The 21,574-nt window shown below is 43.1% G+C and overlaps 1 protein-coding gene across 2 annotated transcripts in view; it reads right to left on the bottom strand.

Moving 5' to 3' along the window:
* The window catches only part of LOC147035759 (extracellular calcium-sensing receptor-like), a 57,059-nt gene that overhangs the window by 16,607 nt on the left and 18,878 nt on the right, over positions 1–21,574 (bottom strand). For both annotated transcript variants that reach the window (XM_085847285.1, XM_085847295.1), the window contains exons 4-5: positions 6,936–8,068; positions 4,168–4,602 (exon numbers count right to left, since the gene is read on the bottom strand). In XM_085847285.1, the coding sequence (XP_085703411.1) occupies positions 4,168–4,602; positions 6,936–8,068 (1,568 nt within the window). The remainder of the gene's footprint in view (positions 1–4,167; positions 4,603–6,935; positions 8,069–21,574) is intronic.

Raw genomic sequence — 21,574 nt, 5'->3', positions numbered from 1 at the left:
TTACCTTGGCAGTGATATTCATGTCTCTGCTGGCTGCGAGTCAGAGGTCAATAGACGTCTGAGTCGGGCCTGGGGAGTCATGGATTCACTGGATCATGGGGTGTGGCGCTGCCGATACCTGTGCGACAGGACGAAAGTCCGAGTCTTCAGGTCCTTGGTACTTCCAGTCTTGCTCTATGGATGCGAGACTTGGACTCTGACCAAGGATCTGAGACGTAGACTTAATTCCTTTGGTACCAGGTCTCTTCGGAGAATCCTTGTCTATCGCTGGTCAGATTTTGTGTCCAACGAGCGGCTGCTGAGAGAGACTCGTATGAGATTTGTTACCTGCATAGTCCGTGAGCGTCAGTTGCGGCTGTATGGACATGTGGCTTGTTTTCCTGACGCTGATCCTTCTCACCAGATTCTCTCAGCGAGGGAGTCTCATGAGTGGAGGAGGCCAGTGGGCCGACCACGTGCCTCGTGGTTGCAGCAGGTTGACCATCATCTCAAGGAGATGGGGATTGGCCTGGCATCTGCCTGGGGGATGGCCAGACGGAGGCCCCTGGAGAACCGGCGGAAAGTGGACGCAGCGACGCGCTGTTCTGGCACATGCTCCCATACCTGACCTGGCATCTTCAGCTTGCAACGATGTAGCAGGCTGGGGCCTACCTCCTGTATGCAGGAGTGTCTTTCATCTTACTGAATAAACGGATTGTATATGAACTTACGTTTCTCTGTCTTGAGGTAGCAGGAAACTGCTTCCACAGTTTGGTGACGATGATGGGATTTGACAGCCTCATCCAAGGAGAAGGGTTCTGCCTGGTCGTGAGTGAATGCTGATTTAGCCAAAAGTGTGAAATCTCTGCTGGAGCACGTTTCTCTCAGGCAGACGAGCTCTCCATAGAGTAAAATAGAAGACTTTTTTATTTTTTGTTTCTTAATTTTTTTATTTTAAGGGTATATTCAAAGGAATAAGGAAATATTTATTTAAGATAGGATAACCTCTTAATATGTTTTGATATAAGCGTCTAAGTCTTACAAGGTGGAGAACCACAGACGTTGCATAGACGAGCTTGTGGAAAGACACTACATATTTAAGACAGGATAACATCTTGGTAGTTCTTGGTTCAAAAATTGTAAATTGATAGTGGAACTGTTAGAAACTATTAGTCATAGTAAAATGTTGAGCACATGTGAAGCAAAATATATGGTCTCAAAAGGAAATGCTTCAGCTGATTTAGCAGCAAAACAAGCACCAAAAACAAGGAATGGCAAATATGCTCGTCAAAGAGAAAATGAGGAAAGGGTGCCGTCTACTGATGACATTGCAGCACTAAAAGATGCAACTGAGGAAAGTGACAGAGACGAGTGGGAGAAAATAGATTGCTGTTATAACACAGAAACAAAACTTTGGGTCTCAAAGGAGGGCAAAGTGGTTGCCCGAAAGGTGCTTTTACTATAATTTGCTCATTTGGTTCATGGAAGTGCCACACGAGCAAAAGAGGGAACATGGCACGCTCCAAGATTTGCAGCTGTGGCAGAAAGTTTTTGTAGAAGCTTTGTGTATTGTCAAATGTTGGTGGGGTGTGCTGCCTCTTTGGCTGTTGGTTGCATCATTGGTTGGGGCATGGCTGTGCCGCTGATGTGGTGCTCCTATTGCCAGTATACTGATGTTCATTTTGTCAGCCTTGGAGGAACGACAGGCTGAGTCAACCCCCTGGTGTTGGTTCGGTGGTCAACGGGGCTCGAGCTCAGGAGTCTAGGATCCCAAGCCACCACTCTAACTGCAAAGCCAACACGAGGTTATAATATTGGTAAAGTGTCTTTAAAACATATGGACATATGAGGCCCCGGGAGGAGGAGTGATGTAAGCGACATTTTTTAATGATATAATGATGATAGGCTCGGATGTTAGGGGAAGAGTTAAAATAGTGCTATATGGCATTAACTCCAAAATGGCCGATGTGTCCCTTACGTCACTCCTCCTCGCGGCGCCTCATATACATGATGGACAAGACAACGATTATCTTTTTTACTGCCTTAACAAAGGTTGTCAAAGAGTTTGACTCGCAGTTCAAACAAGCACCACCAGACCAGCTGCAGAGGAACACCACAGTTATAGTGCAACACAAAAGGAAGGTAGCTGCAGAGTACCATGACTATTTTAAGGAAGGAGGGTTAAGATCTTGGTTAATGGGAGTGTCTGGTGGATGGGGAGCATGGATACTCCACATATTGATCATTGGGCTTATGATATTCAGTGATATTGTTGTCATCAAAGAGTGCATAAAAGTAATGATCAGTGTGTGTGTGTGTGTGTGTGTGTGTGTGTGTGTGTGTGTGTGTGTGTGTGTGTGTGTGTGTGTATGTGTGTGTGTGTGAGAGAGAGAGAGAAAATTTATCACAGTAACAACGATGGTGGCGCATGAAGTTTCCCCTTACCAACCATATCTGAAGATTCTGAAGAACCAGAAAAACCAGAAAATGAAGAACTTAGTTTAAAATTTAGTTAAGAATCCACGTGGTGATATTGTTTTTGGAAAATATGAAAGTACAGACACTCGTGCTTTTGGAATGACGAAAACCTTTTTGAAAAATTTCAAGAATTGTTGTTAAGAACCAAAAACAGATGGATGATTGTGATGAAGAGATGTGGAATACAGATATCTTTAAAACTTCAGGAGAAAAAGAATTTGAGCGTCTTGCTCAAATTAAATTTGATTGATATAATTGGAAAAGGTGATTGGATGTATATGTGGATGTATATGTTCATCCAATATGCCTATTGGATCCAATACATCATCCAATATACATCCAATATGCCTATTGGATGTATATGTTCAGTGTGCACAGGGTTCTTTCCTTCCAAAGTCGCCTGGGCACCCCAACTCTGTGGGATAGGGAGGTGGTGGCACCACCACTGGGGTTGCATCCACCAGCTAGGGTGTTAACCCACCACAGAGTGCAAGTTTGGGTGGCGTGGTGGGAACGAGCCTGCTGTTTGCCGATGACAAATTTATATTTTCAGGTTTGTCCTCACAGAACAAACCATTAGCTTGTGCTGTTTGAACAAAAGGGGGAAACTGAATAATTAATTGAATGTAAAAATGCAAAATTAACTTAGTTTAGTGCTTTGAAAAATAATTTAATAAATATATGCTGGGAAAACGAGAGGAGGTCAGAATACTAATTCCTCTGAAGTCATAAACAACCTTGCAAAACCTTATTGATCTGATGACCATCTGAACCCACAATATCTCCCCCCCTCCTCCACCCTTCCTGGCGCTGCAAGCAAGCTCCAAAACAGACCAATTATCCTTCTATGTTGCAATATTAAAGTTCACAAAGTTACATCTGTTCTCAAGACACACCTTGGTGAAACTGCATATATACATACAATATTAAATGTTGACTGGAGTCTTCAGCTTGCGATGATGTAGCAGGCTGGGACCTTCCTCCTGTATACAGGAGTGTCTTTTATTTTACTGAATAAACGGCTTTTATATGAACTTACGTTTCTCTGTCTTGAGGGAGCAGGAAACTACTTCCACAGTCGGCAGCCTGTGGCTGCTTCGCTGCATCATTTTCTAGGGATGTTACTGTGCCGCTGATGCAATTCACCCTGTTACCAACAAGCTGGTAATAATTTTGCTAACCTCAGAGGGATGACAGGCTTAATCAACCCACCTGGTTTTAATTCAATGGCACAACAGGAGCTTGAACTCAAGACCCTAAGATCTTAAGCCAGCCACCTTCACCATTAAGCCAACACCAGGCTTTGATGCATGAGTGACACCATTTTGTGACAGTGATGGAGTGGCAAAAATACTGGGTAAGGGATTCAGAATGGAGAGCAAGGAACCCTAAGGAGAAGCCTGGGCCCATGGCAAACAGCATTTTGGGATTTTCTCCATCATTCGTTTTTGCAATATGGAGTTAACTTTATTTTTACTCAGTGATTGTTTTCGAAGCCTTTTCATTTGCCTTAACTGAATGTTTTGAAAATTAAGGGAGCACACAATCCTAAGCTGTTTGAAAAGAAACATGAGCATACTACACTATCATGGCCACTACAAGTGCATACAAGTAATGACTGTAACTTTACATATATTTTACAAAAATGGAGTTGTCACTGACACGGTGACACTGCCATGATGAACTTAACGTTTTGAGAAGTTCACGTACCAGTGATATTGGAGAATTCACCAGGATTACAAGGAATACAATCATAACAGCAGAATGGCTCCCCTTTCTGGGCCACCTTTCGTGAACCATGGGAACACGGTTGGTTGCAGAGTGATGTTGGAACCTGGAAAGAGTTATAAATTCAATGATCTTATGTTTTACTTCCACTATTCTCAACACAAATGGAATAAAATATACAGAACTTGCCTTGTTTTTGCCATTTCTCCAGATGATATCGTCATCATTTAACTGAAGTTGTTCACCTTTTGACGCTGAGGAATCAAATAAACCCATAACTTTCAATACAATACCACCCGCTTCATCGGCATGCCAATTAACAACTTCATATACAGCAGGGGGATCTCCATTTTCATCAAAAGTAACTTCCACACCCTGATCATTCTTGTAGTGTATATTTTTCAGGTAGTGCAGCAACTAGAAGATAATGAGGAGGTAAAATTGATTTTGTTTTTATAAAAACCAAACAATGCACAAATTGTTTTACAGTGTTATGATTTTCATATTGATTTTTTATATACAAGGAAGTTTACTATGAGGGAAGATAAGGAACTACAACTATAAAGAAGGAACCAGAGAAGAAAATGTGGAACTACCTCTCAGGGTAGCATTTCAATCCCATTCCTCCTTCAAAGGGCTTCAACTTGGCAATATATCACTGTCTTGTCATCCCCTAACCATTCCTGTGTTCATAAACAACCCAAATAACTCCTCCCTTGGCTAATCCACTTAAAGCTTATTGTGTTTATTCCCCTCATTTCCTGTTCATTAATTCCTTTTCTTGTTGCATCCACATTTAACCCACTGCACATCGGTTGCCCTTTTGTCACCTCACTTTCCCATGAGCCAACATTTTCTCTCGAAAGAGCAATACTTCCAATGAATATATCTACTTATATCATGGGGAAAACCGTTTTTTTTAATAATCTCTTGCTGACATCACCAGTGAAAAGGATAAAACAAAGAACGGTGCAAATGAGATGACACCAACTTCACTCCAGATTGTGTATCACAGAAGTAGCCTTTACAATGACTAGGAAAAAAAACGTTTCAATAGGTCTATTCAGCCAAAATGTCTGGCAAAGGCTTTGAGTATTCCTGGTGTCCACTCACCACTGATGCATCTATATTTCAGCAATTCGTGGCTGGAAGATGCACCTGGGTTTTGACATATATGGAGCTAATGGTGAGGGAAGCAATTTTGCAAGTGAGAGAAACGGTGGGACTGGTGTTTCTGTTATGACTTTTCCATTCTGCCTACACACTGACATTACTTGTACAAAAACACATCTTATACCTTTGTAATGACAAGACACACTGAGATTGTATGCCCATAGTCTTCAGGAGCATGCTGCTACATGCTTCAGGTCTGGATGAGGAAACACTATCTGTAAGAAGAAAGCAAGGCATTCCCCAGATGTCAATGTACAGTCACTGAACTCCTGGAGGAACATCTGGATCATCACATGGAAGCAACAAATTAATATCCCAACAATGCGATTGAATTATCGGAAAGTCTCAAATGGATTCGGATAAAGCTGGATGACACTGTAATCCAAAATCTTGTCGACTTGGTGTAAAACAGGACAGAGGCTCTTTGCACTACAAGGGGTGGCTAAAACAAGTACTTAAGTAAAACCTTTCACTCAAAAGGCATACTTTTAGATGTAATTGTATGCCTCAGGTTACCATTTAGTAATTTTGACCGTTGGCCAAGTTATTTAGCCTTACCCTATAGGATTGGGGGAGGCTTATTGCTATTGTAGGGTTTGTTTCGACAATTAGTGTCCCCAATTCATTATTAATGGTAACCCAGAGTTTCTTAGACCCCGAGGGGTACTAAACCACCATTTAGGTTTTTTTTTATTTTTAGTTTTTTTTTTCCTTTCTGCACTCCTAATTTCTTAATGTTCCGGGCTGTATCTTCCATCTGGCTGGAACTTTCGGAATGAAAATTTGCAACAATAATGTGAATATAAAGTATGCAGGAATGACGTAATTATTTTTGAACTTGACATTTTTTAAGGTTCTTAATATCCCAACGGTGACCTCACCAGTGAAAAGGATATCCCAGACTTAATTATAGACATTTTACCATTATACCATTACTTGACAAATATCAGAATAAAATTGCCCTCACTAGACAGTGTAGAGGAAGTTGCATTTATGCTTAAGGTACATCACACCTCTTCAAGTTAAAGGTCAAGGTCAAATGACGGTCTGATAAAAAAAAGTCTTTTCTGTCGTCACTCAATTTTGCCAATGTGGATTCTCAAAGACTGGTTGGCCTTCCAAGATATTCTTGTATCACAATATTGGACCTGCACTGAAGTTGTGCACCAAATATTTGATTATTGTTCTTGACCTGCTATTTTTGGAATGTGACCTAATTAACAAAAAATACCTTTCTGATCAGAACTTGAATAATTTTCTTTTGATTTTCATGATGTTGAGCATTTTGGCTAGAATGTAGATGGGGATATATGTTCTTTAAATTTCGAAAGTCAAGATAATATGGTGGTCTGAAAAAAGGTCAGGCCATCCTTGGACCATGGGCCAAAGGAAAGTCTCAGCTGATCAACAAGGTTATGGGCAATCGCCAATACAAAGTGATCACTTTGTGATTGCAGATATCTAGCTATAGCTGGGTCTTGTGTATATGAAAAAAATGGGTTATAAAAGTCATTTCTTTGTTCCATTGTTTCTGAATTAATCAAAATGAAAAGTGAAAGCATGCATGGTGACATCACCTGCCAGGGCTCAAAATCACTGATGCTGGCACAAGAGTTGTTACCAAATGGATTACGATCCGGTGTACAAGCTTGTAGTGAGTGAAGTGCATGTGCTAACATGTACACAGCCAAGTATGTATTGTAAGTCACACGGATCTGAGAAACATCTTTAAATGAAGTCTTTGATTCCTTCATGTGCTCTTTTCCATTACACTGTCGCAGCTGTTGATTGTTCCTTTTCCAAGTGCAGTCGAATGCCTGTTCCCAGAACTCCAATAAAAAGTCATCCCAAGTACCACTTGCGTTTATTTCATCAACCTCTTCAGTGATGTCAACAGCAGATGCCGAGAATGCCGAGTGAAATTTTGTTACATGTGTGCCAACAGGTATTTTATAAAAAGTTTCTCCTGATTTAGACCCTAAAGTACCATTCAAATCAATTGAACTAAGGTTACAGATTGCATTGAAATACCCATTTTTGGTTGTTAAAGAGTTAATGCAAAGCTTCTCTCTGTGATGTGGACATGTTCTGTGCAGAACAATCCTTGAAAGGTTCCTTAAAAGCTCAGGCATGCCAAAGTCTCCATTCAAAACACCAATTCTCATCGATCGATATGAATTATTCATGGAACTTGTCCAATAAGAGCAGTTGCTTTTCATATTAGATGTAAAACACGACAGGAGATGTACACATGTTTTGATACCTTGCTGTAAAAATGTACTATTTTCTGATGATTCATTGTTTATTGACTGAAATGTTATGCTTTGGATGTGACATGGATCAGTGTAATGTAATCCATTTGATAGTGTTGTAATAAAAGACGATTTTAATTGTCGATATTGAACACGTGACATCATGTTTGCTTTTAAATCTTTCCAAGAAAATTTATCAGAAGGTGGAGGCCTCAGTTTTAAAAGGAATTCCTGAAAACCTGCAATATGTCCTTGTCGAAGTGCAAAACCAATGGTTCCATGGAAGATGTGTGCATACTTGTTTTTGATAACAAAAGTAGAAGTGGCCCAACCTTCACTAGCTAACCATGTTTTCCCAGTGATGTTGAGGTTTATTAGGACATCGGCAAGTGGTGCAAGTTCGGCACCAGAACTGAAAGTCAAAATGATCCGTGCAGTTGTATCTGCTATCATATCACCTGAAATGACATACATATATTCATGCCAATCAATTAATAAATAGGGGCAACCAGCATGAAAACATTGTAATAGCTGAAATCATGACAAAGCTGACTCATTGTGAGAAGCATTGTTTGAAATGCAAAAATATACCTCATACTTTATTGTATTTTGTTTGGGAGTAGAAAGCAACAAGATGTAAGTAACTAAATAAATCAAACATATCTTGTTCCAGTTCTGGGATGCTCCATGTATAGGTCGAATGTAAAACTGCTCCTTCCACCACAATCAAAGCTGAATATTCCGAACTAGATCTGTCATGTTTTTACCTGCGACATGTCATGTCACAGGTCTACAGCAGCTCATCGTTGTCGCCTTTTCTGATGCTAACCAACAGATACTTACCATGCTAACAATATGATCAATGTGGTGGCGGTTCTTGGCGGGGGTCGATTTTTGAAAAAGCACCCATTGGTCGGACAGCTGCCGGATCACAACCACATTGATCACTCAACTCAGCCCACCATGAGACCCAGACAAAATTATATGGCCACCATCTTGGTTTTCTGGTGGGCCTAACACATTAGGTCTGAAGGCCTCTGATGATTATACACTGTCCAGGTTTGTTGGGTCAGATTTCCATTGGCTTTGTTTGGGTCGAGTGTTACTCATAATGAGGGACCCCCAAAAATATAACCATATGTCGAATAATAATCAGGTTTAATCAAGCCCTTTATAACACATGGCACATCAGAATGCATGGTAATCAAGTGTTATGCTTATACTTGAACAAGCACTACGTTACACGTCTGGGTTTGTTGCATCAGATTTCTATTGTTCTTTGTTTGAATCAAGTGTTAATCACAATGAGGGACCCCAAAACATCGAATCATATGTCAAATCATTGGAAGGTTTTAACTAACCTATCAGGATGTACGGAGGACAGAACGCATGGTAATAATGCGTTATATTATGTAATGAAGCATTATATTACATTACGTAAATTAGTAAAAAAAAAAAAAAGTTGTGTTGCCTAGTTGTTGAACTGCCCAATGTTGTGGTTAAACAATCTCTGACCATGTGACAAATATCGAAGAATATAGGGAGCAGAGATGAGCCTTTCACCTGGACATGGAAAACGAACTTGTTACAGAGTTTGAACGGATACATGCTCGAGGACTGAAAATGTATTTAGTATTTTTTTTCCGAGGTACAGACAAATAAAAGTACAATGATATAAAAACTGACATCTATGCAGCCAATCTGAACAACATTTACTATTGAGTCATTCCACCTCATATCACCAGAGGCCTCCCAGTTGACCCCCTCAGATTTACTTTAAACTTCCATAAAATAGTTCCCAGGTATCAAAATGAAGCTGCGTAAAATTTTAGGTCCATAGATGCTGTCAACTCCGAGATATTGAGGGTTAAAATGTGGTTGTGGCCCTATTTTTAGGGTCGTTGCGAGCATCACAAAATGAACGGCTACTTTTAAACTCCCACAACTTTTTTTAATATTAATGCTCGAGCCTTGAAATTTTCAGATATTATTCTGCTATAACGGCTCTGTAAGAAACAAACATAAAACGGAGTATACCTCTATTAATTTTTATGACCTGATCAGTTCAAATCCAGAAAAAAAAATGTTGGTTTTGTTTGACGACCCAACTTTGAGACCCCATATATTTTTATTGACCCATCCCAGAAGCTTGAATTTTTTTCAGGTAATAACTGTATGGAAGAGTATTCAAATACATGTTTACTTTTCTTAATCAGTCATATATAATACAGTCATGATCCCTCAAAAATTGAAAATTTTCATTTTTTCCAAAGAAATTCAGGTGAGGATATACCACTTAAAATTGTTCACCATTGGAAAGAGCATATTCAAGTTTGCAAAAGTGTCAAATATCAAAGTGGTATAACGTTTCTATCAATATTTAAAAAAATATTGGAATAAATGATGTTCTGCCAGTGCTGTGCATGTTGTGTTTGCTATTTAATGAACAACCCTTTTACATGTAGTACATGTATATACAATGTACATACATATCATCTGCTGTTAGGATACCGTGAACTCAATACTTTGAAATTTGAATTTGTAATTCTTTATTTCTCATTTGTAAATAGCAAGAGCTTAACTCATCTGGCTGGGGCTAAAAATAGAACTCAGGAATAGTGGCTGATCTTCTGATGTCAGCAGTGTATATAGTTACTGTGCTGTGTCACGTGATTGGGTTTTCGTATATCATGCCTCGCCCGCTAGGGGTGGTAGGACTGTGCTTCTGGTCGCGCAATAAAGCGGAGTAGATGGTGGCCCGCGTGCTTCTTGCGTCCCACCGCACCTAGTACACACTAGTTGGCTGACGAGGATGGGTGCATACGGACTTATGCCGGTTTTCGACGGGGACGACTTCGAATTGTTTTCAGAGCAATTGGAATGCTATTTCCACGCGAACGATGTGGTCGACGAGAGCAAGCAGAAGTCGATCTTGCTCGCTTCGCTTTCGCCGGAGCATTATCGGCTGCTGGGTGATTTAGTGGCACCGAACAGGCCCCGGGATGACGGGCTGGCGTTTCGGGACATTGTGAAGAAAATGAAAGCACACATGGCGGTTGAGCAGACTCGCGGGGATGTTCGAGCCATCACCGGCCACGCGGGGTCGCGAGCACCCCGGGACGCGCGCACGACCTTCGATGCGGGTCGGACGTCGCCACGCGGCCACGCGTGCGGCGGGGTGACCCCGCGGACATGCTTGGGATGTGGAGGTCGACACCTGCGCCGTGCATGCCCGTATAAAGACAACGTGTGTTTGAATTGTCACAAGGTGGATCATTTGGCGTGTGTGCCGTGGGGCGTCGGCCACTGTTAAAGTCGTGGACGGCGATGTGCGACGCGACTCGGGGCGGAACCAGCGGCCGTTGTTGAGCCTGTGTTCAGTTGGCCCAACGACGGCGCGCCCGATGACGGTGGAAGTCGAAGTGAACGAAACGCCGATCACGTTCCAGGTCGATACAGGAGCAGCGGTGTCGCTCATCGGTGAACAGACCGCGAGTAGACTCAACGGCTTGAAGCTTATCAGGTCAAACCTCGCGCTGTTCACATACACCCGCGAGAAGATAACGCCAGTCGGGATGGCAGACGTGTCTGTGCGGTACCAAGGCCAGGTCGCCATGCTTCGGGTGTACATCGTACTGGGGAGGGGGCCGTCTCTCCTCGGCCGAGATTGGATGACCCGCATCAGGCTAGACTGGGCCGCAGTTCACCTTGTGCAACCCGTGCCGAGCCAGTGGGAGGATCAGTTGGAGGAGATTCTTCAAAGACATCAAGGGTTGTTTAGAGACGACCTTGGAAAACTCAAGGGCATGGAGGCAAAACTCTTCTTGAAGGAGGGGGTGGTTCCTCGGTTTTGTAAACCGCGTCCGGTGCCGTACGCCCTGCGGGACAAGGTCAAGTGTGAACTGGATAGGCTAGAGGCCTGTGGAGTGATCGAACGGGTGTCATGCTCGGATTGGGCCACCCCGGTTGTGACGGTGCTGAAATGGAATGGGGACGTCCGATTGTGCGGGGACTTCAAATCCACAGTTAACCCGGGGCTCAGCGTGGAGCAATATCCATTGCCGTCAATCGATGAAATATATGCGCGATTGGCGGGGAGTCAATACTTCACGAAGCTAGACCTGCGTGATGCATATTTTCACCTGCCGATGGATCCCGGGAGTAGCGAGCTTTTAACAATCAACACGTGTCAAGGACTCTATCGATATACCCGACTCTGTTTTGGGATTGCTTCGGCCCCAGCTTTGTGGCAGAAAGCTATGGATCAGGTTTGCAGTGGCCTGCCCGCTCAGACCTACCTGGACGATGTACTCATTGCGGGGAAAACGGCGGACGAGCATCTGGCGAACATTGCCCGAGTGCTGACGAAGCTAGAAGCGTGTGGCCTGCGCTTAAACAGGGACAAGTGCGCGTTCTTCAAGCAGTGCTTGGAGTACCTCGGGCACATCATCACGCCGGAGGGGCTGTTGAAAGGTCCTCGGAAGGTGGAGGCGATTCAGCGCATGCCACCGCCTCACGACAAGACGCAGCTGCGCTCGTTCATTGGCATGGCCCAGTATTACCAAAGGTTCGTGCGCGGGCTCAGCTCACAACTTGCGCCATTGACGCGGTTGCTCAAGAAGGACGAGCGCTGGGTTTGGGGGCCTGCACACCAGGCGTCGTTCGACCGCGTCAAGCGGCTGCTCACAGAGGATACGGTCCTCGTGCACTACGAGCCTGCGCGTCCGCTCCTATTGGCATGTGACAGCTCTGCATATGGCATCGGGGCAGTGCTCTCCCACAGGATGGACGATGGTTCCGAGCGGCCTGTTTGTTTTGCATCCCGGACCCTGTCCACAGCAGAGCGCGGATATGCCCAGATTGAGCGTGAGGCTCTCAGCCTCGTCTGGGGTGTGCGGAGGTTTCATCAATATCTGCTGGGGCGGCATTTCACTTTACAGACTGATCACAAACCGCTTCAATTCATCCTGAGACCCGAACGCGGGGTGCCGGTGGTAGCAGCCGCGCGAATACAGCGGTGGTGTCTGTTTCTGGGTGCTTACGATTATGATATTCAGTTCCGAAGCACCGAGAAGCATGCTAACTGCGACGGGCTCTCACGCTTGCCGTGTACGGAGGGTCCAGCTGCGTCTGAGTTGGGCGACCGGGTCGATTTGTTCGCGCTGGACCAGGTCCAAAGCGGGCCGGTCACGGCCAGGCAGGTCGCGGTGGAGTCGGCTCGTGATCCGGTGCTTGCCCGTGTCGTCCAGGCGATTTCTACGGGGAATTGGAGTGATCTGCCTTCGACACCGGCATTTCAACCTTTCACGTCACGCGCAGCGGAGCTGTCGTTGGTCCAACGGTGCATAATGTGGGGAATGAGGACCGTGATTCCACCGAGGTTCAGGCAGCGGTGTTTGGAAGAACTGCATGTCAGTCACCTGGGCATCGTGAAGACCAAGAGTCTTGCTCGTAGCCTGTTGTGGTGGCCGGGGTTGGACAAAGACATTGAGCAGTTGGTTAAGTGTTGCACCACGTGCCAGACAGATGCTGATAACCCGCGTCGAGCTTCGGGTCTCTGGCCTGTGCCAGACCGAGCTTGGCAGAGGGTCCATGTAGATTTTGCGGGACCGGTTAATGGCAAGATGTTTTTGATTGTGATTGATGCATTCTCTAAATGGCCGGAGGTTGTAGTAATGCAGCATACTTCAGCAAGCATTACAGTAGAGAAGCTGCGGACGATCTTTGCTAATAAAGGGTTGCCGGAGATCCTGGTCTCTGATAATGGTCCGCAGTTCATCACGGGTGTATTTGATGAGTTTATGCGCCAGAATGGTATTCGACATCTAAGGTCCGCACCGTATCATCCTGAGACGAATGGCCAAGCTGAGTCGTTTGTCAAGATGTTGAAGCGGGCTTTGTGCAGGGGGGTGTTGCACCTGTGCAGGCGGTGGTCGATGTCTTTTTGCTCCATTACAGGAACGCAGTTCATCCTGTCACAGGTGATTCGCCTGCCATTCGTCTCTATGGACGGGCTTTGCGGTCCAGGCTGGATTTGCTGCGACCTGAAGGGTCGGGGAGTGGGGCAATGTCGCATCCGACGCGGCTGCGCAGCTTCGAGGTGGGGCAGCAGGTGATGGTACGCGATTATTTCGACGGTTCCAAATGGGTGCCAGCGGTGTTCTCTGTGGTGCTGGGGCCGGCGAATTGCATGGTGCGGACTGATGGTGGGGATGTGTGGAAGCGGCACATGGACCAGATGCATGATGGCTGTTCAGCGTCACCCCCCCCACACCTCCCCGAGCCGAACGTTGCGGGGCCCCCACCGGTAGTCTCGCCGGCACCTGACGTTGTATCGCCGGGACTGGCTGGGCCGGCGCCGAGGGGGTCTTCGCCTGATGCCGTCCTACCCGGGGAAGTCGAGCAGGCTGGGCAGTCGGGGGTAGCTGGTGTTGTGGAAAGTGCGAGTCCGGCGAGGGTGTCACCTCGACCGAGCCGGGAGGCATCTGAGCCTGGACTGTCTGGTGGCGCTGCCCGTCCGAGGCGGGTCAGAGTGCGGCCGCGGTACTTGGAGGATTATGAGTGTTGATGGGTTTCCGATGGTCATGTTGTGATTATCCGTTCGTTATGTGATGGGTCATTTTACGGGGGGAGGAGTGTGCTGTGTCACGTGATTGGGTTTTCGTATATCATGCCTCGCCCGCTAGGGGTGGTAGGACTGTGCTTCTGGTCGCGCAAAAAAGCGGAGTAGATGGTGGCCCGCATGCTTCTTGCATCCCACCGCACCTAGTACACACTAGTTACATTCAAGGGAGGACATTTGTTGGGTTCGTTTGGTCCATGTGATGAAAGTTATTGATGCTCCCCCAACGTCAACTGGGAGGGAGTAAAAGCTCGCACCTGACTTGGAAAAGCAGACCAAGGACCTATTCAAATCATTTACGTGAAATACTTTATTACATTGTTCTTGCAGTATGTGATATATTTTTGTATTATTAATTTGAATCATAGAACTAATCATTAATGATTACCATGGTGCCCACACCATGCACACACTTCATGTATTCACGACTGTGTTAACATCAGTTCGAAAAAAAATAGAAAATATATAAAAAAAAAATATACCACTTTTATATTTGAGACTTTTGTAAACTTGAATATGCTCTTTCCAATGGTGAACAATTTGAAGTGGTATGCCTTGTCATATATTTGCAATCCTCACCTGAATTTCTGGGAAAAATGAAAATTTTCAATTTTTGAGGGATCATGACTGTATTTTATATGACTGATTAAGAAAAGTAAACATGTATTTGAATACTACTACCATACAGTTATTACAAGAAAAAATTTGAAGGCTTCTGGGATGGGTCAATAAAAATATATGGGGTCTCAAAGTTGGATCTTTGTACAAAACCAACATTTTTTTCTGGATTTCAACTGATCAGGTCATAACATCTAATACAGTAGATGTATACTCAGTTTTATGTTTGTTTCTTACAGAGCAGTTATGGAAGTATAATCTCTGAAAATTTCAAGGCTCTAACATTAATATTTAAAAAGTTGTGGGAGTTTAAAAGTAGCCTTTCATTTTGTGATGCTCGCAACGAACATAAAAATAGGGTCACAACCACATTTTCAACCATCAATATCTCGGAGTTGACCGCATCTATGGACATAAATTTTTACGCAGCTTCATTTTGATACCTGGGAACTATTTTATGAAAGTTTAAAGTAAATCTGAGGGGCTCAACTGGGAACATTTTCTTAAATTTGGTCATTTCAGATGGAATGACTATAAGCGCAGGTCATGGCTTTTTGAATATGTATAACCGCACATGGTAAATGAGCACAATTGTTAGTCTTGTAGAATATAAGCACATTTGGAAAATAAGGACATATGTGTTTCACTAAATCTAAAAATAGGCACATACACTTATTATCCAGATTCTTCTGTATTTTTGTACCTTGTGCTGTTTTGTCAATTCGTTTTCAAAGCTCAGGCCGACTCTGAGGATAGCTGGTGAGCAAAATTTCTCTCTCTTTTGAGGTTGTTTCTCATTCTGCTTGTTTTTTTTTTCTGAACATTTTGTCCTTTCTGCCACTTCAACGTTATCTTATTCCCCCTCCTCACTTCAAGAACCAATAAACTATTTTTTTCACTCCAAAACACGATCACATTCTGCCTGTTACTTGTACTTCCTGCACATCATTCTTTATCTCTCCCTTTTCTGAATATGTCCAAACCGATTCCAAACTGAAGAAAATGCATCTTCCTTTAGAAGGTAAATCAAACATTATAAAATGCTTCACTTTCCTTACTATTATCTCACAAACATCTCAATTGTTCTTCTTCTTCAAGGCAATCTATTTCTCCTCTTCATCACATATTCCTCTGAAGTTGACACTTGCCACCAAAGTTGACACTTTGCATGAATGCCTGAGTGTGGAGGCTTGAATTTAAACTGGAGCATGCTGAATGGTGGCTTTGGGAAGGTAAATTCAAGATCTGGTTGCACATGTTGAAGATGTCACTCGCATGTGCCCTCTGCAAATGTATTTGTGGACAAAGAAGTGATCGATCACACAAACGCCAGAAAAAAAAGATCAAATATATCTATAATAATTAATGTCAGTGTGTGTGTGTGTGTGTGTGTATGTGTGTGTCAATGTGTGTCTCCTCCATAACTCCAAAACCATGAAAGTGAGCTGCATGAAATTTTGCATGCATTCTAAGGGAACTCCGAGGGATTGCATGAGTGAAAATTGGGTGTTTGGGTTAATTAAAGACCCCCTTTTTGAAGATAATTAACGGCCTTAATTTATTATGTCCTTCATCAGGTGCATCCTTGGTCAACTCACTCTACCTTGAAGGGATCTGAAGGTGCATCCTTAGTTACCTCTCTGGGGTCTTAATTTGCCATTTCATTTGGCCTGCTCAATAACGCCTTGACTTGGAACAGGCCGCAATGATTTCTAAAAGGTAAAATTATCTTTTTCACATTCCACTCATTTTACTAAATGCCTGTTCATCATAGCTACAAATCGCTGGGTACATTGAAATGCTCATAAACACATGGAGATGCTATCATTTGTGGCTTTATTTTATTTGCACCATGAGAAGCTCTTCAACTAAGTGGAATTACAAAATTTAAACTCCAGAATTGAACTTAGCAGCAGTTCCAACTGCTAAAAAAATTAAGTGTTCATTTGTGTAACTTGGACATAGATTGATATTTCAAGCATCTCCGGGAGGTGTGTCAGCAATCGCTAGTCACTTACCAAGCCAGCAGTTAAATATAATTTGAGTTTGGAGGATTGGATCATGTAGATTAAATAACACAAAACCTGGAGTGAAATCTGAAAATGTTCAGAAACTGGCAATGTTTCGTTTTTTGTGGGTATGTGCCATTACCAATCAGCTTGCCAAGCCAGCCATTCCTTCTCAACCATTTAATTGGAGAGCATACTTAAGTGCTTAAGCCACTTGCCAAGTGTCCTACAATCAATCGCAGTACAGGTCATGTCCCAATTGAGACGTACAGTCGGCAGTTGCTATAAGGAATACATTTGAGTAAATTTGGATCTGCCAGCATGCTTGGTTACGGGAGGCAAAGTTTCATCCCGTTTCGTACGATGATGGGTAGTGGAAATTTTATCTTTTAATCTCAGCAGTGTACGAGCGATCACATTTTCCATTGTCCTCATGACTGTTTCTAAAGCAATTGGTCATTTTATATGAATTGGCTGTACTTTACAAAGGTTATATGGTTTCTCTTTGTGAGTTTCAAAGCAAAATACATTTGATAACACATGAATTCTGAACCGTTTGACATTTACCATGTTTACTTAATTACCAGCCAAATTTTTTTGTATCCCCTCGGCAATGGGTAACTTTTTATAAAGATTCATGTTTATGCATATCTCCTTGCAACATGTAATGCAAAATATATATATATATATATATATATATATATATATATATATATATATATATATATATATATATATATATATATATTATTTTGTTTATTTCATTTCCTCCAAAACAAGAGTGAAAGCTACTCAAGGTTTCTGGGTTGTTTGCAGTATGTACTGTAGTCGGTAATCACACTGATTCCAATCTGCGCACACACACACACACACACACACACACACACACACACACACACACACACACACACACACACACACACACACACACACACACACACACACACACACACACACACACACACACACACAGTCCCTTTATAAATACAAATCGGCCCATATGTACAACATCTGTGTGTGCTGTCGATACACATCTTCGTGCTTAGAGCAAACTGACCTCCCGATGAGGACACAAATTTTGCGCATCACAACACAATCGACTGTAAGGCACTCAGCAAGTGGCTTAAGCACCCAAGCAAGCACTCCAACTAAATGGTTGATAAGGAACGGCTGGCTTGACAAGCTATAGCAAGCTGATTGGTAATGGTTCATACCCGCAAAAAAAATAAAACATGGCCGATTTCTTAACAACTTCATATTTCACTCCAGATTAGTTATTTCGTCCACATTATCCGATCCCTCAAAACAGTAATTATATTTAAATTACATACTTGAATTATTCCGTGAGAGTCGATCATGGAAAATTGGATGATATATGCATAAAATCACTCCAAGCTCCAAATTTGAAAACTATAGCACTTAAAAAAGCAATGCATACAGCAATTTGTAGGTATGAAGATCAGGCATTTGATGATATGAGTGAGGAAAGTGAAAAAAAAAAAATTGAGCACTTTTGCATTTAGAAACCATTTCAACCTGTTCCAAGTCAAGGTGTTGTTGAGCAGGCCAAGAAAATGGCGAAGTAAGACCCCTGTGCGGGAGAGCAAGGTGACCAAGGATGATGCCTTGACAAAGGATAGTTAAATAAGTCCATTGGTATCTTCAAAAGGGGTATTTAATTAATTGAACCAAACACTCAACTTTCATTCCTGCACTCCGTTGGAGTCCCTTGGAATTCATAAAAGTTTGGGGCCGCCAAGTTTCTTGGATTTGGAATGATAGAGGAGACACACTGACTGACTGACTGACACACACTGACATTTATTTGTATTGATGAAGATTATGGTCTCACCTGTCTTTTACTCTATCTTTATCAACACAGACTCACTCGAGAGGTATTTTAACAAACACAAATAGAAATTGCAGGGAGCTGGGGAAGGGCCAAAAAAAATGGGGTTGTTCAAGCCTGGTAGAGCAGAGGGAGTTGGCTGTGCTGAGAGGTTCTGTGGCATGAGCACGCAAGTATTTTCTCGTGCAACTTCATGCTGTGAAGTGGGTCTCTAGCCTATCCGGGCAAACATTCTGCTGGTATCTCCAGGATCAGGAGACCAGCTTTTCTTTGCACTGAGGTGGCTCAAATAACCCTTGATGGTGCAGGGGCTGATGAAGTGTTTGTGGGGCTCTTGGCCATTTTAAATGTTTTTAGGGAGGCTGAGAGAGTGAGAGGCCATGAGTAGGCAGGCATGAGAAAAAGCCCAGATTTCTGAAAGGAAAATGTTTTTATTATGCCATAAAAGAAAGCCCATTATTCCTCAATCAAGAAATGAACATAGCAGTGCAAAAAAATAATGCTGCTTCGGAACTGTGTACTGACATGGCATGTACCCCCATTTCCCTCCTGAATTTGCAAGTTCAAACCCTCTGAAATACCGTCTGCCATCCCTCAGACCCGCAGCTTCTTCGCTCTCTTCAGATCTGGATAAAATCACAAACTGGTCCAACACATGGAACATGTCTTTCAATCCTGACAAATCTCACACTCTCACTGTGTCTCTCCGAAAGGACCATTTAGAACCCCCCCCATCTACTTTCTCAACAATCCTCTGGGAGAAGTCCTTTCATTCAAGCTTCTGAGTCTCATTATCTGCCATGATCTTTCCTGGAAAAGCTACATCTCCAACCGAGCCTCCAAAGACAGTCGCTCACTGGGAATCTTCCATCATGCAAAGTCCTTCCTCAACCCACCTAAGCTCCTGACCACGTAAAAAACCTTTCGTCCGCAGCCTGATATAGTACTTCTATCCCCTCTGGGCTGGTGCTCCTGCCTCTCACCTTTTTCAGCTTCACGCTGGCTCTCACTCTTTCTCGGCTCTCACTATCTTTGCAAGCAGGTTGGTGGTCTTTCTGTCTTCTGTCATCTCCTTTCTGGTCTCCCCACCACCCCCCCCCCGCTCTGTCTGCGATATGTCACAACCATATTTCCGCAGGGTGCTCAATGTCCGCCAACAACCCCTTTCTGATAACACTAACAAAATCATGAATCACTGCTCACCTTCACTCTTTCATTCCTCTTTTTCTGCCTTTGGAATAAACTCCCACACTCTCTTCAATCCCATTCTTCCCTCCAGGCCTTCAAAAGAGCTGTTCACCACTACTTCTTATCTTCCCCCATTTAAAACCTCGCTCTTTTCTATGCCCTTAAATTCACCCCAATCCCACCCCCTTCAAATTCCCTGCTTTCCTTTTCCTGAAAGTCCCTGTAATGTCCATCTTGTATACCCGGTGTTCCCCATCCCATCCCTCCCCCTTCCACAGATCTACTAATGTCTGTTCCCCACTGTTTTGTCCTTCCCTCTCCCACCCCTCTTGTCTCATGCCCCCCTTGCTGTGTATTGTCTTTTAGCTCTCACATGAGCCTTGAGAATGTATACAAAAATACAAACCCTCAATGACTTATCTAAGAATCCTTAAATTTATAAAGTACAAACGTCACAGATATCAATGTAGTTATGAATTAACTCATGACGTTAAAGGTGGCAAATTATCTCAGGTATCCAATTTGTAAAATAAACCCCAGCAGGTTATAAATGGGTGAAGGGACGGGTGTGCGCATGTTCAAAAGGATCTTGGCTGGTGATGAATCTGACAGGCCAGTCACATCATAAAATTCTTCAGAGGATGAAGTCCTTGTGACACGGTGGCATGGAGTTGGTCATACTGCCTCAGAGAGAGGTTGAATTTGGGAGCTCCACACTGAAAAGGACAATGAGTACTGGAAGCAGGTGAAGAGATATAGGTCAGACTTTTTGGTACTTAATCAACCGGCTTGACACAAAGCCACAATAGGTCTCATATGAAAGATGGGGATCTCAGTAACTCATTTTGCCCTGTTGTCCTCATTTTGTTAGGATAACCTGAAGGATAACCCCATTAGAAAATTTTGACCATTTCCGAAAATCAGTGAATTAGCCATAACTACAAAGCAATGCGCCCTATTTTTACATGATTGGTATTGAAATGTGCAGAATGAACAGGGGAATACTACTAGTTACTTAATGGAATACTTCTAGATAAATATATGTACATTTGAGTGCTTTTAATAGAAAAAAGACGTAATTTCCGGACCGCTAACTTCGAAAATCATCAACTACAGAAACAAACATCTGCCAATTGTCATATTTTTTTTCTTTATTTTATGTGTTCAGTTTACCATATCAATATAATAAGAATATTTTGAAACAAATTTCGACTAGCAAATTATACGATATAGTGATTGAAGTTTGCACGTCATGTGATAACTATATGTTACACCAATACACATTGTTCTACGTGAAATTAACTAAAACATATATTTTGAGCGAATGTCCTTGATATGTTCAACCATCACTGTCCGTGTCATTTTGGTCACCATGTGACAATTCGTTGCCACACTGCCTGTCACTGGTGGCACATATGCACTCGTTAGTACAAGGCAAACTGTCTTGTGAGCAGCTGCAGCTGTTGGTACATGTTTCACTACCACGGCATGAACACACAAGACCATCTAACATATCCGCTGATGTGGGTCCATCAAACAATGTGGGATGCATCACACCTTCTCCTCTGTACCATCCACGACCCTCTGGTGTGGGAATTTCTGGATTTGCCAGGTGGGCATTCATCCATACTCGGGTTTGGTGAATGGATCTCTTCACATGTTCGAGAAAAGCTGGTTC

The sequence above is a fragment of the Eptatretus burgeri genome, chromosome 1 (genome assembly GCF_056783735.1).
Source record: "Eptatretus burgeri isolate ZD-2024b chromosome 1, Ebu_testis_v1, whole genome shotgun sequence".
NCBI lineage: Eukaryota > Metazoa > Chordata > Myxini > Myxiniformes > Myxinidae > Eptatretus > Eptatretus burgeri.
This window is presented reverse-complemented; position numbering and strand designations above follow the sequence as displayed.